At 36.0% G+C, this 17,391-nt stretch overlaps 1 protein-coding gene across 3 annotated transcripts in view; it reads right to left on the reverse strand.

The window, feature by feature from the left end:
- Positions 1 to 470: 470 nt before the first annotated feature.
- The window catches only part of NIPBL (NIPBL cohesin loading factor), a 168,419-nt gene continuing 151,498 nt past the window's right edge, over positions 471 to 17,391 (reverse strand). For 2 of the 3 annotated variants that reach the window (XM_087927378.1, XM_087927380.1), the window contains 9 exons: positions 15,755 to 15,928; positions 11,798 to 11,988; positions 10,538 to 10,645; positions 8,853 to 9,053; positions 7,439 to 7,585; positions 5,305 to 5,597; positions 4,910 to 5,084; positions 2,275 to 2,460; positions 471 to 1,757 (listed from right to left, as the gene is read on the reverse strand). In XM_087927378.1, coding sequence (XP_087783504.1) covers positions 1,392 to 1,757; positions 2,275 to 2,460; positions 4,910 to 5,084; positions 5,305 to 5,597; positions 7,439 to 7,585; positions 8,853 to 9,053; positions 10,538 to 10,645; positions 11,798 to 11,988; positions 15,755 to 15,928 — 1,841 coding nt within the window. In that variant the 3' untranslated portion in view covers positions 471 to 1,391. Of the gene's footprint in view, positions 1,758 to 2,233; positions 2,461 to 4,909; positions 5,085 to 5,304; positions 5,598 to 7,438; positions 7,586 to 8,852; positions 9,054 to 10,537; positions 10,646 to 11,797; positions 11,989 to 15,754; positions 15,929 to 17,391 lie in introns of all 3 variants that reach the window. The other variant, XM_087927379.1, reaches the window with a different exon arrangement.

Here is a 17,391-nt window from a genome sequence, read left to right on the forward strand (position 1 = left end):
TTATCCAGAAATAGAACAGCTGAAAGAATGGTGACAAGCACACATTGAAGCACCACTCCAGAGACAGTTTAAAATAGCATTTTCAGTGTATAAAAGATGGAAACAGATTTCAAGTAATTAAAAAAACCCTATCTACAATACAGCCATTTCTGTTCAGCTTTTTTTAAAAAATCATTTAAAATGGTTAAGTTTAGTGCAACTATAAGTTACAAATCCATATTGATTCCTGACATTTTCAGGCTCCAACTGAGTAAGGGAGTACCACTTGGATCATAAAGTAAATAACAACAGAATACAGGCGCACCATCATTCAGGAGATGCCTCTGCGCATTATGTCCTGGTGTAATGCATTCTGATGTCCTAACAAAGTATACATGTTTCTTTACTCAGAACAAAGTGATGGCTTTCCCCCTATGTTTTGAACATTGCCATATGAACAGCATTAGAAAGAAATTGAAGCATACAAGAAATAAACTATAGTTTCTTTTTATATCAAAATGTACTCTTGAAAATGTGTTTGGCACAGTGCTAAATCATATAGTTAATACTAAATATTGCAGGATACAATAAAACCCTGGAGTTAACTTGTGTTTACACCCTTGTAAGGGATAAAGATACCAATTATTCAGAAATCACCCTATACAAACTGTATAAACAATATTTATGTCTTGCTTTGAAAACCACTGATATAGTAAATTTTACATAAAAGACTGGAAAATAATATAAATGGATTTAAACAGATCTTTACAATAAGAAATTCAAATGGAAACAGACAAGTAACAAAGAGAAGTAAAAAAATTTATTGCAGTATTCGTTCCACCAGATTTGCTGGGGATCCCTTTTCTTGTATTATTTCAGGGTGACCTAATACATCAAAAATCTACATTTACAAAAACTCCTCCTGCAGGTAGGTCATAGATACTGCATGCTTTTTCCCCCAACAGAATAAATTATATATCCAGGAAATTCTGCCATTTTACAGCCTGGAAAAACGATGCTTTCCTTGAAACTGGGCTAAGCTAAAGAAAGCCATCCGCTGCTAGGTTAAACTCCAAGAACACTTTATTAAGAACATTAACAGACTAATTTCCAACATTCACTTGTTTTATTTTTTTTTAAACAGAAAGGTTTTTTTTCAAGATATAAACATTTTTTCGTTAAACTATTATACAGTGGGAGTAAAAATGAACTGAGAAGTTTCTGCTGCACAACAGCGAAGGAAGCTCCCACAAAAATGTTTACCAAACATTTCCTTCTGTTTCCTGCATCCCAGGTGTCATTCTTACTCTTCATTAAATTGATATTTTTTTTTGCCAGAAAGTTGGTAATTTCAAGTTTTTTTTTTTCTGTTCTTTCCTGTAAAATTTGGCTGCATGTGTACAAATGCATTATTAGCTGGAAGTTCCATCCTTGGCGGCATACAGCGATCGTAAAGTCTGAACAACTTTATTAGTCAGCTTATTAGCACTCGTTAGAGCAATTTTTTTGTAAATAATGTCTGACTCTTTGATAGTGTCTACCCAAGGCACCAGTTTGCGGCCATCACGGCGCTTAGCCTCAGTCCAGGAGCCACTGTAGGAGCCTGCCATCCATTGAACACTGAAGCCATTGCTGGTTTTCTGCACTACTCTTGCAATTTGTGGTCGATCTTTGTACTTTGGACAGCAAATAGCGATGACATCCATGACATCAACACTTTCATTCATCTGTGCTGCCAACTCCGTAGAGTCTGAATTTCGTTTTGACCTTCTCAATGACTAAAACATTGGAGGGGAAAAAAGACCAAGTGTTACACAAAAGAACTTGATTGAAATTATTGCTTTTATTGCTTTTAATCCCTTGACGCCGGGAGTTGGGATTTTCCGGCACACATTCCATTGCCGGCAATGAGACGCGACCGCCAGCGCCAAGGGGTTAACATATCCTTGCAAAATCACATATTTTAATTTGTACCCGTCTCTTTAAACTCTTATTGATATATAAAATTATATATACAAATGAATCATAAAGCTACATAAAAACTTGGCAACAATAAAAAGGTTACACACAATACATTCCAAAGGAAATTTTTTATACTAGATATAATCTATGTTTTTATTGTTTTTGTTAAAACTTTCTACAAAAAGTTGTATAAACGGTTAAGAATTTCTATCTACAATTTTTATATGCATTACATTACTCAATGTACATTTTATTATAGACTGACATTTATAAGCACATAAAATCATTTTACGTAATACGCTGCGAAATACGTTGACTCCTCCTCCGCCTCACCCCTGAAGTGCCTCCTCCTCTATCCTCCCCATCACTCTCATCCTCCTCTGTCTCAGCTGCATTGTTCCTAGGGCTGCCACCTCCGAGCAGCGAGGTAATAGCTTTGTTGCGAGCATTTGTGCTTGCTGACACTTCCCCATCTTCTTCCTCTTCATCAGGATCCAAATGTTCCATAAGAAGTTTGAACTAAAAAAAGAAGGGGAGGGGGGAGGGGAGAAACTGTTTTAGGAGGAATATGCCCATTTTTTTAAGCTGAAATGATCTGTTACAAAATTTTGTTTTCTTTCTCAGACAAACTAATTAGAAGACAAAAAAAATATGCTTGGTCTTTTCATTGTTGACAGCTCCAACCAAGCTACAAAATAGTTGAAGCATCTCGCCCCTTCCTCTCAAACCATCTGTAGATAATGTGCAGTTCAAAAATTATGCATAATTTTGTGCAGAAAAACTTTTGGGCAACTGGCTCTAATTACAGAAGGTATGTGACATATGGACATGTACCATGTTTCCCTGAAAACACAACCTACTCCAAAAGTAAGTCCTAGCTTGAATTTTATACGCGCGCCCAATATAAGCCCTACCCCCCCCCCCAATAAGCCCTAATTCAGTTCCCACCCACTCCAGGGTGCATGGGTAAAAATTAAGCTAGGGTGGGGATGTGGGAGGGGATGGAGCTGCCCTACTACTTACCTTCAGACAGTTGCAGCCAAGCTTCACATACCCCGACACCTGTCTTGCAGGCTATTTCTTCTGCAACCAGCAAGGCTTTCCCAAAGGCCTGTGCAGCTGATAACAGAACTCTGGATCAATCTGGAGCTTTGTTATCAGCTGCAGAGTCCTTCAGAAAAGCCTTGCCAGCCACAGAAGAAGTTCCTGAAGGCCTCTGACAGCAAAAAAGGAGGCCAGGGGTGATGCAGATAAGTGAGGTGAGTCAGTGGACAACATCTGCCACCCCCAGCCCCCCAGAAATAAGACCTGGTGCCTTCTTGATGGCAAAAAGCAAATATAAGACAAGGTCTTATTTTCGGGGAAACACAGTAGCAGGTGAAGAAGAATTCCAGAACATAAAATTTGCCTTTTAAAAAACAGTTATGCACCAAACACTATGGTTTGTCTTTGTCCCTGCAATACTTGGTTCTCAGTGGTCTCCCTCCAGATACTCAAAAAATGGGCTGACTGAAGAAAATGGTTGTTAAATTATAATCGGGACACCTAGATGCATGTCAATCTGTATACATTAAGTGACGTTTCAACTTCCTTGTTGAAACCTCTGCTTTGAAAAACAGACATGCCCAGAATCTGGAGGAAAAAACAAGATCCTAGGCAATAAGATAGTGCAGGAACCAGTTAGTCTGCTTTATATATTCCTAATTTTTCTGTTTCTGATGGGGTCAGATTTTAGTTGGCTTATCCCTGGACAACCGAACCATATTGCATAGTAAGAAAAGTGAAAAGGCTAATTTATTATGTGTCACAAAACTTTAAAATGAAAATTTGAACTAAATCATCAATGCTTCTAGAAATGGATTCTAATACATATTTTATTTAAAATATTGTACATTTCATTCATTAAGATAGATTTTTATGTTTTCATATACTGTACCACTGTGATTTGTATGATTAAAGCAGTTCAAATATATAAATAAACATGCCAAGATATGCTGCTTCTGATTCATTCTGATTCTGATTTATATAGCCATGATTATCTAGTTACTTAAAACCATTTTATTTATTATTTATTTATTTATTTTATTTATTTTATTTATTAATTATTTAGTTACTTAAAACCATTTTATCTAATGGCACAGAACTGCACAATAGCACTAGCAATAACAGACTACAATAAGTGCTATTGCTATTGCTAGACTTATATACCACTTCACAATATTTTACAGCCCTCTCTAAGTGGTTTGCAAAGTCAGCCTATGGCCCCCAACAATCTAGGTCCTCATTTTCCACCTCGGAAGGATGGAAGGCTGAGTCAACCTTGACTTAGTTCAGTCAGGACTGAACTCTTGCAGTGAGCAGCGATTTAGTCCTGCAGTACTGCATTCCAAGCATCACGCCCCCATGCCTCCTGTGCTACAATTCCAAGTAGTTCCTGACTTACAACTATTACTTAGTGATTCTTTGAAGTTATAACTTTGAAAAAAGTGACTTATGGCTATTTTTCACCCAAACCTTATAGCATCCCTTGGTCACAATAAAAATCCGGGAATCTGACAACTGTGCCAGTTGTATTTATATTTGCAGTGTCCTAGGATTATGTGATCACCATTTGTAGCCTCTACAGCTGGCTTCTGACAAGCAAAAGCAATGGGGGAAACCAGATTCACTTAACAACCATGTGATTCACTTAAGAACTGCAGTAATTCACTAAACAACTATAGCAAAAAAGGTTGTAAAATGGGACAGAACTCATTTACCAATTGTCTCGCTTAGCAACAGAAACTTTGGGCTCCTCATCATAAGTCAAGGACTACTTGCATACATATTTTTTTCCTTGTATAAAGATATTTTATGGGTTCTATAATCATTTCACATTTAATTTGATACCTATCTCATTTCACACCTGTGGAAAAAGTCTATCTTCAGCCAGTAGTAAATAGTGATGTTTTAAATAGTGAAAACTTACATCTAAGTATTGTTTCACTATATTCCTCTTCACATCTTCTGTGAGCCTGGAATTAGCCATATCACTTCGAAGGAAGTCCAGCGTTTGTTTTGGATGAAAGTGAATTCCTGCTTTTCTGTTTATCGCTTTATCATAAACTTTTGCCGATTCAGAAGGTGAGTATTTCTGAATTTTACTAATAAAACAAAATAAATGTTGTAAGAAAAATTCCAGTGTACTTTAAAGGAAACAATAACAACAGATATTCGGAATTGGTCAAACTTTTTTAACATTATAAAAACAAATGTTAAATATTTAAGTATTATTGATTCAAGTTCCCAAGAATTCAGTCCCAAATATACTCTCACCAATTTATAAAACATAGGTAATATAAGCAAAACTAAAATCGTCCTTACGTATCAGAAAATCCGCATAGGTTCTTCAAATGCTGTTTCAACATCAAAAGCAACAATATGCCCTGGGAGACATTTGCAAATTCAATCAAAGGAGCTGAATTGTCTGGCAAACATTTCATGACTGCATTTATATCATTTTCTTCATCAGTGTCTGAATCAGAATCTGCACGTTTTCGTGATTTCCGGGATTTGTGAATTTCCTCCTCGCTTTCACTGTCACTTTCACTATTGCTCTCACTTTCACTTTCTTCATCAGAGGAAGGCTTTTTTTCTTTTTTATATTTTACCATAGACTGAAAGAGACACATGTGCTTTAGACTACTAACAATACAATAACTTTTCTGCAATTTCACATTTTAACATATTTCTCACATTTGAAATAGCAATAGCACTTAGACTTATATACCACTTTATAGTGCTTTAAAGCCCTCTCTAAGCGGTTTATAGCATCAGCCTCTTGCCCCCAACAATTTGGGTCCTCATTTTACCCACCTCGGAAGGATGGAAGGTTGAGCCAACCTTGAGCCTGATAGGATTTGAACTGCCAAATTGTAGGCAGCTGGCTGCAGAAGTAGCTTGCAGTACTGCACTCTAACCACTGCGCCACAGAGGCTCCTCAACGAATACTGTGATGACATTTTGTGCAACGCCACATCAATATTGAAATTTATACATGAGCACTTGGGGATTTCATTTTCAATTTGGAATATAATTGACATGTTCCACCAAGGAGACTGCTTAACTTCATTACTGGCAGTCCTTTGCAGCACTTAGCATGCCTCTTCTCACTGAATACAGCTATTTTTTTATATCTAAGATCTATCAGAAAAATAACTATTAAAATCCTCATGAATTCTCTGTAGGTATTATTAAAAAAAATTCTGAAAAATAAATGAAGGCTCTGAGTAAAACATCTGACATCAGACTATTTCACTCATTACATGAAGCTTCTTCACTTTTTTGCTTTGCACATCGATCGTAAATATTATATGAAGCAAACTACACATATGAGGAAGTTGGCTTCTTGTGAGTTTGAGAGATCCCTCAGCAATGGATCCCATGAGAAGAATCCATATTACTGGCTCTTGTCTTCATACTATAGGGGTATCTTTACATGAAAGTAATCATTATTCGTATATGCATGTCACTGTGTGTGTGTGTGTGTGTGTGTGTGTGTGTAGGAAAGAGGGAGGGAGGGGAACGGGACGGGGAAAGGGAGGGGAGGGGGAGGGAGGGAGGGAGGGAGGCAGGGAGGGAGGGAGGGGAGGGAGAGAGAGAGAGAGAGAGAGAGAGAGACTGAGACCTCAGAGCTTATTAGCCCCAATCCTATTAGCATATATGTAGGTTTTGAAGACCTAACTGTTCCCTAAGGGTTGTGGACAGAATGTCAGATGAATGTAAGAGATAGTCTTCGTTGGTGCATCTTTATATTTTGTTGCAGATGAGGATTTTCATTCACTTTTTGTCAGTGTTATTATTGCGATTTGCCTCCCAGAGTCATATTTTTTGTGAGTTGGGAGTCATAAAAATCCATAGTTTTGGTGTGTTAACATTAAATACTCCTATTGAAAAATAGCCAATTAATGTAAAACATTCTATATATTTCAGAAAAGGACTCAATTTTTTTTCTTTTTACAATCCTGTCATCTCTTAATTTGGGATAGAGTTGGACTGACTGGTTGGAGCTGAGAGTTCACGACCAGATGCCCTTCCTTACACCTTCCTGACGGCTGATGAAGTGTCTGAATTAACATTTTACAAAATGTAGTTTATAAATAAAAGGCCGCCTCTATTAAATTTATAAACTTAAAAATTATAACTTTCTGAGAACTTAAGATTGAAAGACTGCACTAAATTACTTTTTAGAGTTTAAATTTATACAAAGATATTCCTTTCATCTTCTCTTGACAGTTGACAGTTTTTGGTCAATTTCACAGACAAAATTAAAATTATTCTAGAACTCTGTAGGCAGTAGATATACTATTTTGATCAATGCAGGTACATTGTCTTAGTTGGGGAAATATCTGTCCAAGATTCTACCTTCCAATCTTTTAGTACAGAATGAATTATTAAAGATACACGTGTAAGAAATAACTTATCAAAAATAAAGATTTTAAAAGACAATTTCACTAACCTCTTTAAATGACTGTAGAAGGTTGCTACCAGAAACTGATAATGTAATATCTATATGGTGCATTATAAAAAGTGGCTCTTCTTGGGTTTGGTAAGGAAAACAGGCCAGATTATCTGCTATATACAAAAGCATATTCACCTCTGTTTTCTGTTAAAATAAAAAGATGTATAGATATGTATATAAAAGACATAACCATTCAACCCATATTTTATGTACAGTGGCTAGATTTATCTAATACTTTTAAGTAATGGGACATCTGGCAGGAAGGAATTCACTATTCTATTCATACCCTTCCAAATAGTGTATCAATGGCACAGCAAGCACTGGAGGAAACTTCTTTAGACCAAGAGATCAACAGATAATTACAAATATAAGTAGTCCTCATTTAGCGACTGCAATTAGTTCCAGCTAGTTTCCAATAAGAGACATAGGGGGAGGGACCTCCTATGGAGATTGTTGGTGGCTGCTGTCTCATTGTTAGCCCTTCAAGGTAAAGCAGACAAAAAGCACAACCAGGGGCACAACCTTTATTGACAATCTTTATTGTAAAGTTACATTAAATAGGATGTTACAAAACTGAAAGCAGTTTCCCCCCTCCTCACTTTTAAGTCTCCAGAAAAGAGTTCTATACTTTCCAAGTTTTTCCTCCCTCCATTTGTGGACCGAGTTGCCTGGGCTACAGGCCTTCCTTCTATCTCCCAAAGTCATTCATTCAGATAAAGTTATCTCGCGCAATGTCCTGAGCCTGGCCTAATTTTTCTTCCTCCCCTTCAACTTCCAAAGCAGAAAAGCAATCACTTCTTCAGCTGCTTTTCTCTACAACACTACACTTCCCTAAACAGTGATATCACATTAACAAGTTAACAAACTCAGACATGTGACCTTAATTAGTTGGTTAGAATGCTCCCCAAATATTTTCTAAAAATTGAGCAGACATTAAGGTCTGCTGATTAGCTTGATAATCTAATCTAATCTAAGTTGAGGACTGTCTGTATACAGTTATAATGTAGGTAAAAATGACCAGGCTTAAATTGTCCTAATATAATTTGAAGATATTATGCAAAGACCTCACTCTCCAAAGGGGAGAACAGATTGAATGCTGGAACAGGTGGAATGAAAGAGAAAAAAGGACAACCAGCAGTGAGGTGGATGCATTTAGTTACTATGGCAATGAATGCAGTACTGGAAGGCCTGAAGGACCAAGTTAGGGACTGGTTGTCATGGAGAAAATCTAGCTATATGGTTGCTACCAATTTGATAGCATATAATCACAATAAATTCCAAGACCAGATTAATAAATGCACCCATGCAGTTAAATATATAAATACAATGGCGAAGCTACTCTAAGCAAAAGAAAAAGCATCCATCAAGAAGGACATTCTAGAGAAGTCCTGAAAGCCTGCATAAGACTTACAGCTGTGTCATCAAAGAGGTTGAGCAAAGAAATAAGAAAGGCTCGTCGGTGCTGCCGATTCCCTCGGATCATGGAGTAAAGATGTGAGCACAAAGCGCTGCTGGATTCATCCTGTCTAAAGCCCCTCACAGGATCTTTTCGGCAGGTATTGATTGCCTGCTGTACTTGATAAGACATCTTCATACCAGCTACTGCTTTCATCTGAAATTGAACAAAATGTATAACGCCTACATATTTCTTAGAGCAATCTGAATGAAGTGATTGCCAAACAACTTCCATGCCATTTCCTAAATGGCTCCCTACTCCACAGTCTTTCAGATCCCATATCTTCCTCTCCCCAAATTTCATTTTGATTCTCCCTGTTCCTATTCCAACTGTTTGCAACTATTTAACAAAAATAGACAAAGTTTGTTGTAAAGAAACTCTTTGTGTTGAAAAAATGTGAATACAACTACTGGCTTGTAGAGAACAATTCATGTGCTGTCCCAGCCAGTCTATGGAATTGGATAGTTACTTAGGAATTATGAGCTGTCCCCTTAAGGGAATGCATCATGGTAAATGTAGTTAAAGGTATCCTGGGAAATGTAGTTCATGTCATGTGGCCACAACTGTAATCCCGATTGGTCACTAATTTGATCCTTGATGGGTTGGGGTTTTTTTCCTCACTTTGCCTGAACTCACTAACTCATGGCAGCTGCTTTCTATCGCTACGAGATGAGTTAGGAGATAACCATCTTTTACTTTTATGCCTTCTGCACAGAGGTGGATTTGAAGCTGTACAGATGCAGATAGATAACTCAACCAGATATCCATAATAAATTACATTTATTGGTTCAGCAGGTATCCTCATAACTCATGTTTGTGATGAAGTTCTTCTTTAATGACCAATCCTTTGTATATCTGTCTTGTAGTAAAAGATGGTTATCTCCTAACCCATCTCGTAGCGATAGAAAGCAGCTGCCATAAGTTAGTGAGTTCAAGCAAAGTGAGGAAAAACTCCCCCAACCCATCGAGGGTCAAATTAATGACTAATCGGGATTACAGATGTGGCCACGTGACATGAACTACATTTCCCAGGATACCTTTAACTACATTTACCATGATGCATTCCCTTAAGGGGACAGCTCATAATTCCTAAGTAACTATCCAATTCCCATAGATTGGCTGGGACAGCACAATTCAATTCTGCACTTTTTAATCATGAGGGGATATATATATAGTAAAACCTTACATCCGCTATTGATAGACTACATTCTGAAGACTTCTCAAAGCTGGCAAGGCCATAAACAATCGCTATGTAACATTTCTCATTGAACAAAGCTGGCTCATCGTGTCTAACTTATGCAACTCTGGTTTAAATACTCCTTTCTTCTACAAAAGGGTATATACATTCCTTGCTTCTAAAGACATTTTCTCTCTTTCTCATGTCATAACTTTTGTTTTCAAGAAGAAACATGTCAAAATTTCACATGCAAACTTTAGTAAAAGCCCACATAGAATGGCATATGCACAATTTTTGTATATTAATAGAAACATATTTTGTTTCATTTTTTTCCCAGCTGCAGAAACTGAATTATCACATCCTTTTTATTGTGAAAATAAGCTTCTTCTGATTGTATTTTTATATAAATGGAAAAAGACAGAAATGATACTTAATTTATTAAGATAAATAGAGGTCAACATACATGAATAAACCCAGCATATTTTTTGTCTATTTCCACCAGCTGTTGGTCTGCTTTGTTCCTCATAGAAGGCTCTGGATCTGTGCCCATTGCTATTAAATATGGTACACACTGCAAAATAAGACAAAAACATAATTGAAAGAATTCCATGTTTGTGTTTGTGAACAAAACAGGGAAAGGGGAACAGAAAAGTATAAATATCTTTCTGGTAAATAAATTGCTCAATCATATTCTTCTCCCATCTACCATCCTCACTAAGAGGATGAATGAGGCAGAAGAGTTTCCTCCTGATGATAGCAGATGATTCTATTATTTATATGTCAAATGATCCCCACCCTATCATTTCAAAAAATAGGGAAATACTTCATATTTCTTCTGGGCAAATATGGAAAATGAGCTTTGTAAAGTATTCCCAGCCATAAACCAAATGAAAGGCCACCGATAATCAAAACATTGTGCAATCCCATCTATTATGATTCAACATTATGTATCAACCAAGTTACTGTGATTTGGGGAACACACTGATTAAAGTCTTGGCTTAGCTTTATGTGTGAACTATATCCATAAGTCAAGGTTAGGAAGAAAGAACCCAGTACTATTTTACATTGCTTGTACCTTTTGCTGTTCTATCTATATCGCTGCTGCCTTTCTAGTTACTGTATTATTAGATTCCTTGGAAATGTTTATCATATTGAAAAGCAGGTAAAAGAAACTGATAACTACAAATATTGGGCATGTTATCTACAAACCAATCTTCTCCAAACAGGATCTGCCCATCTTGGGTGATCAGCCCAGGAAATGATTCTAGAAATCTGGAATCAGAAGGTGCTTTTTTCTGGGATAGCCTGTTAACTCTAAAATAATCTCTAAAGTCTATATTTCACCTTAAGAATTCATGGGACAAATAAATATTCTCCTATCTGATGATTTTTTGGGAACTTGAGGTGCTCACCACATTATGCTTTTAAAAGATGTTTGTTTTAAACTGATTGTTTGATATATTAATAAGAACTGTCTAGAGTTTGTGAAATCAGATTAGATACATTACAAACAAATCAAATAAACTATATAAGTAAAATAAATACTTAAATAAATTTTTGCTGAGCATCCAAAAAATATCCATATCTTGAGTACAAAAATATACTGATTACAACAGATTTCTGTACTTTCTTACTCCTTAGTAAGCTCCAATGAAACTATCGTATGTATATGCTGCCAGTCAACATTTTGCAGAATTGCAAATTTAAATATACCATTATATACCTGAACTGGATGGATAAGACCCTGGTTTAACGTGAGTGCAATAACATTGAGCGCAAAATGACGAACACTGGACTGTGTGTGAAAGAATGCTTCTAGGACTTGTTTGAGATATAGCTGCATGATGGAGCTGCTCATCCCTGAGGAAATATCACCCATTTCTTTCAGATCTTCTTGCTTTGCTACCTTTTTCCCTACAAGAATAGAAAAGAAGAGAGAAATCTTATCATAATATCTATTATTTATATATTGTGTACATGTTGAATGCATATTTTGCATTTCTGTTATTGTTTACAGTAGAAATTGGAGTGCCATCTAATTGAAGCCCGTCGGTGAAGTAAGATGGATTCACCCACATTAACATACCATTCTCCATTAACTGATAAACTACTTGAAGAGCTACCTTAAGTCGCCAATCTAGAGACATGAAGAAAAATGTAGATGGGCTGTACCATTTCAGATCACAGATTGAATAGGCTGGATTATTTAAGGCTGTAGGTAAAGATAAATAATTTTAATTTGCCTATGAAAAAAGCACGCACATACCCTAAAAACCTTCTTCTAAGGGAAAGGATGTGCTCACTTCCCAACATCTGTCACAGCAATAAGAAGCAAGAAAAAAAGGTATCAGGTGTGAGATGTGTCCAGGGAAGAAGGGTAGACTGTATAATTACAGAGAAAATTGCCTGAAGAAGCATAGTTACATGTTAAGCAAACAGGTCTTGTAGTGTTCTTAGATATAAGTGCATACAATTAAGATAAATACAGCAGAAAAAAGAGGAAAAATAGGTCACGTACTAAACATAGAAGCTAATACTCTGATATGCATCCAAAAAGTGAAAAGAATTCTGGGAGGACAGTATCTTGATTCAAATAAAGAAAATAATGGCTTTCCATAAATATAATATCTGACTGCAAAGAAGCTCCATTACGGTCAATCAATGTAAGAACAAACAAGGAGTGAAATAAATATGAGAAGACCACCAAAAGCTTATTTGGGTGTTAGAAATATATAATATAACCTTGGTGAAATGTTCCAATTGTTTTAACATCCAGTCAAAAGAATAAAAATGCTGATTGCTAGCAGAATTATCAAAGCAGTTCCCTTTGAATGATAAGCAATTGGTTTTCTATGCAATGTCAATGTCTTTCAAAATTTCCAGCAAAAGAGTTGAAAGAATCCCATTTGCCAACCCTAAGAATCTGAATATCAAAATAATGTTATTTGATCATGGTGCCAAGACTGCTCAAGTGACAGAAAATACAGCTCCAGTTGAACAACTTGAACCAAGGTTCATATGTGGCCACCAGCCATTATTAGGATGTAGTCTGCATTGTCCCAGTGAAGGTTTGACATTAACAAGGAATAAATAATAAAGAACTGTAGGGAAACATAAAGAAGAACCTCCGATCATTCATGTTGTGAAACACTTGCACCAAGGACCTTTCGTTTCATTACAAATATTCACATTTAATGATTGATGGTATCAGGATGCACCATGTATTTTTCAATGCAGTACCAGTGCTTTATCTTTCAATTTTATCTAAGCACAGATATTCTATTTGTCATAGTGTTAGAAGAGAAAATTAATATTGCCAGTTAGCATGTTGTTATATTAATCGTGATTGAAGCCGTCAGATAGCTAAAGGACATCCTCACTAATACTGAATTTATCAGATCTGCACATTTTATAATTAAAAAAAAAAACATCCTGCTTGGTACTGCCTATATTTTTAGAAGCTACCTTAATAATTATTAGGCCATTGGATATGACTTGAATTATTTCTACCAGTATTAAACTGTGAATCTAACTATCGATTATCCATCCTTAATAATAATATCAGAATATGCTGCAAGAAGATTGCACAGACTTAAAATCAATGGTATGACAAAGTAGAAAAAATTGTGCATTAGAATTGTGAAGAAAATAGGGATAATTGAGGTGGCAATACCAGGGAATGGTAGAATAGAAGATAAATAATTGGAGAAGATTACAAAGTATCAAGATCTGAAAATCAAAATTGGAAGATTATGGCAAAAACTGGCCACGGTGGTCACTAGGTGCCAGTGTGGAAAAATCTTGGATGACAATTTAAAAAATCTGTGCATTGACAAAATTACCATAGATCAACTGCAAAGTTGATACTACATTCTCAAAAATCTTACCTAAAAAAAGTTGGAGCTAGCACTAGTCAAATATCTCCAAATGTTTTTTTAGAACCAAAAATATTCAAGAGGATTTGATTGTTTATGCCATTAAAATAAAAACCAGGATTACAGATAAGGCAGGTATAACCTGCATCAGGTACCAGGTGCCACAATTATCATCAAATACAAGTAGTTATAACATGTATCTGAACATAGATAGTGAAACACTAAGAATTCCCACCCCTCATTTTTCAGAAAGTCATTTTCTGAACCTCTAGAATAAGATTTAAGAACAAGTATAGGGGATTGACTATAAAATAGCAACTAACTCAGATATAATTTGAAAACATTGAACAGAAAACAGGGAAAACAATGATCAATCTAAAATTTTGCCTTTAGAAATAAATCTAAGTAATTAATTAAAATGAGCAAAGCAAATGATAAAGCGTATGAACTGCAAGTCCCAGCCTTCTGGTTTCATGCAAAGCCTTAGTTAAAGAAATAATAACCAGTCAAAACTGAGGTCTTTGGTATAGAGCCGAGTTCAACATAAATGCCAGTTCTCATAAAATAAATATATGTCAATGTTTCAACTCTTCTGTAGTTCTTTCAGTGTAATAATTGAACGCCAGTTACATTTAATTAGTTTCGTTTAATTTAGGATTCTATGGCAGAGAAGAGCCACTCAAAGTCACCTATTGGATGGATGGATGGATGGATGGATGGATGTGTGTGTGTGTAGATGGATGGATGGGTGGGTGGATGGATGGATGGATGGATGGATGGATGGATGGATGGCCTAATGAAAGAGGTGGCCTAATGGTTTGCAGGAACTTCCAGATATGTTTAATTTAAAAATCAACATTGGAAACAGAACCTAGAATTCTAAAGAGAACAGAACTGAAATTCTAAAGTGGACAGGTATGTAACTGATAAAGAGGCACAAGATTTTCTACTCATGCATTAGAATCAACCAACATAATGATGAACTTTGTTTAGATCAGATCTACCCAACATGGCCAATGAGCTGCATGCTGCTCTGAACAGCTGGTAATGTGGTCCCATATTATTTTGTGATTTATATACATGAATTATGTTATATATTGTATATGCAGCCCAACACAATTCCTCTTCACTCAATGCGGTCCATGCAAGCCAAAAGATCACACCCAAGGTCACACCCACCTAAAACTGAGACAAATTCAAATAACTCAGTTGTGCTACGTGGAGCTTAGAGAACTGTTCTCTTGGGGGTGAAATCAATTGTCAATTCTACCAAATGTCCTTTTCTAAGTCACAAAACCCATTGTCAGTTGAGAATTATATATTCACACAGCCAGAGTCCTTGTAGAAAATATATTGGAAAAATAAAAACTGATAATTTGAAAATAGGAAATTGAGAAAAGAAAATAAATAAATAAATAAATGACGGCATATGCTCCAGTAGTCTTCAGTAATGGCAAATATGAAGAATGTCCTCTATAATATTGGTGCAGCAAATTTTAGAAAAGAAGTATCAGGAAGAGTAGCAGCCCTCCCAGTTTGAGCACACTCACTAGGAGGGAAGAGTGAGTTTTTGCCAAACTTACTTAATTTTGGAATACTGTGAATAAAGCTCAACATAGGTGAAATATCTCAATGGGTGGCCAACAGAAAATTCATTAACATTACATTTTACCTATCTCACTCTTGGACACTGAATTGTGGTAAAGACACATGGACACTGAATTGTGGTATTTAATATTAGTTTGATGCTACATAATCAATTATATTTAAACTATTTAATGAATGCAATTGTATTTATCACTCACATTCTCTATCTGCCTGCTGCATGCGTGTATCTTCCTCTTGGAGGTATGTCTGGAGATTTTTCAACACTTGGATTTTTAAATTTACTGAGCAGTTTTTATCAGAGAGAATATTATTATACAATGTCTTCACCTCTTGTTCAAACATTAGGCTTGGATGTTGTATGAAGGCGAATCCTGAGGAAAATAAGAAAATGCAACTTAATAAATCTTGTTGCATAATTGAATTTTTAACTTCATATATAACTTTCTACTACAGGAAATGTTTTGTTTCCTTGTATTTTATTCTCTCCCTATTTATACAAACATTTTAATATTATCATGCTTCAAAAAACTTCAGCTTTGTTCATAAAGTAACAGAATTAAGAATGTCAAACCATCTACACATAAACATAAGTTACAAGAGCAGCCCAGATTCATTGTTAGTATACTATAAATACCCACTGAAGTATTTTGGCGTTAAATGTTTTGCAAAAGAGTCAGCAAATTAAGGGCTTCCTATCCCTTATGGTCCAAAGTATTCTATAATCAGGTGGATGCCACCAAGAAGGAATGCTTCCAGGTCCTAAATATTCTTGCCAAATATGGAATTAAGATCCATAACAGAATTATGGGGAGTGAACACACTTTGTAGACTATTCTAGAAAGAGGAGATAATGTCATAGGTGCATAGGTGTTAAGTTTTGTAGGGCTTTAAAACAAAAAACAGTATATTCAATTGGGCCTGTATGTTTTACGGTAGCAAATGCAGCAACCTTGGCATAAGTACAATACTACTCAACACATTTCAGTCAGGCAACTACATTTTGAAACTCCTGGGTTTCCAGTAGCATTCAAGGGCATCCTCATGTTAAGTGGATAGCACTTGTCTAAATTTTGGGTGATAGTTGTTTGAATCACTGTCGCAAAGTTATCTTCAATCCAAAGAACTTCTCAAACAATGTAGCAGCTAAAACTCCTGATCACAGCTTTCATATGCTGAGCAAGTCCAGGAGAACCATTAAGAAACAGATCTGATTTTAAGTTGAGTGTAATCCAATTTAGTGACTGAGATCAAGCTGATTTAATCACAATAACCATATATGCATGGATATAATCTTCCTTTAATCCATCCAGTCCCCATGGCCTGCATAGAGAACCTCCACAGCATCCCTAGTGTATAATTGAGTATCATCAATACACTGATACTTCAACCCGAACAGAATAAACTTTACAAGTAGTTTCATGTAGATTTTGAATAGTATAGGAAAATACTGTAAACGCCCACACTGGAGAGGTCAGGAGCACAAATGACCTTTTTGTATTCATACCAAACAGAACTTTCTACTCCAGAAGGAGTTAAAACAATGTTTTCTCTCCTAATTCTCATAGAGTAGAATAATACAATGGTTGATAATATAAAATGCCTTTGAGAGATCTAATAAGATCAGTTGAGAGTGTCTTCCTTCCAACCAACAAACTTCATTGACAATGTGACTAATGTTTTTTTCCATCCAAAGAAAGACTGATAATCTGTTTCTTCTGTAGCTCAAGCCCCAGAAAGGGAAGACTGGAGATTAGGTTAGTGATTGGATCAAGAGACAATTCAATTCAGAAAGAATATATCACTACCTCCTTCGAGATATATGATTATCTCTCCT

This window comes from Pseudonaja textilis, chromosome 2 (genome assembly GCF_049901715.1).
Source record: "Pseudonaja textilis isolate UNSWEBS1 chromosome 2, rPseTex1.2, whole genome shotgun sequence".
NCBI classification, from domain to species: Eukaryota; Metazoa; Chordata; class Lepidosauria; order Squamata; family Elapidae; genus Pseudonaja; species Pseudonaja textilis.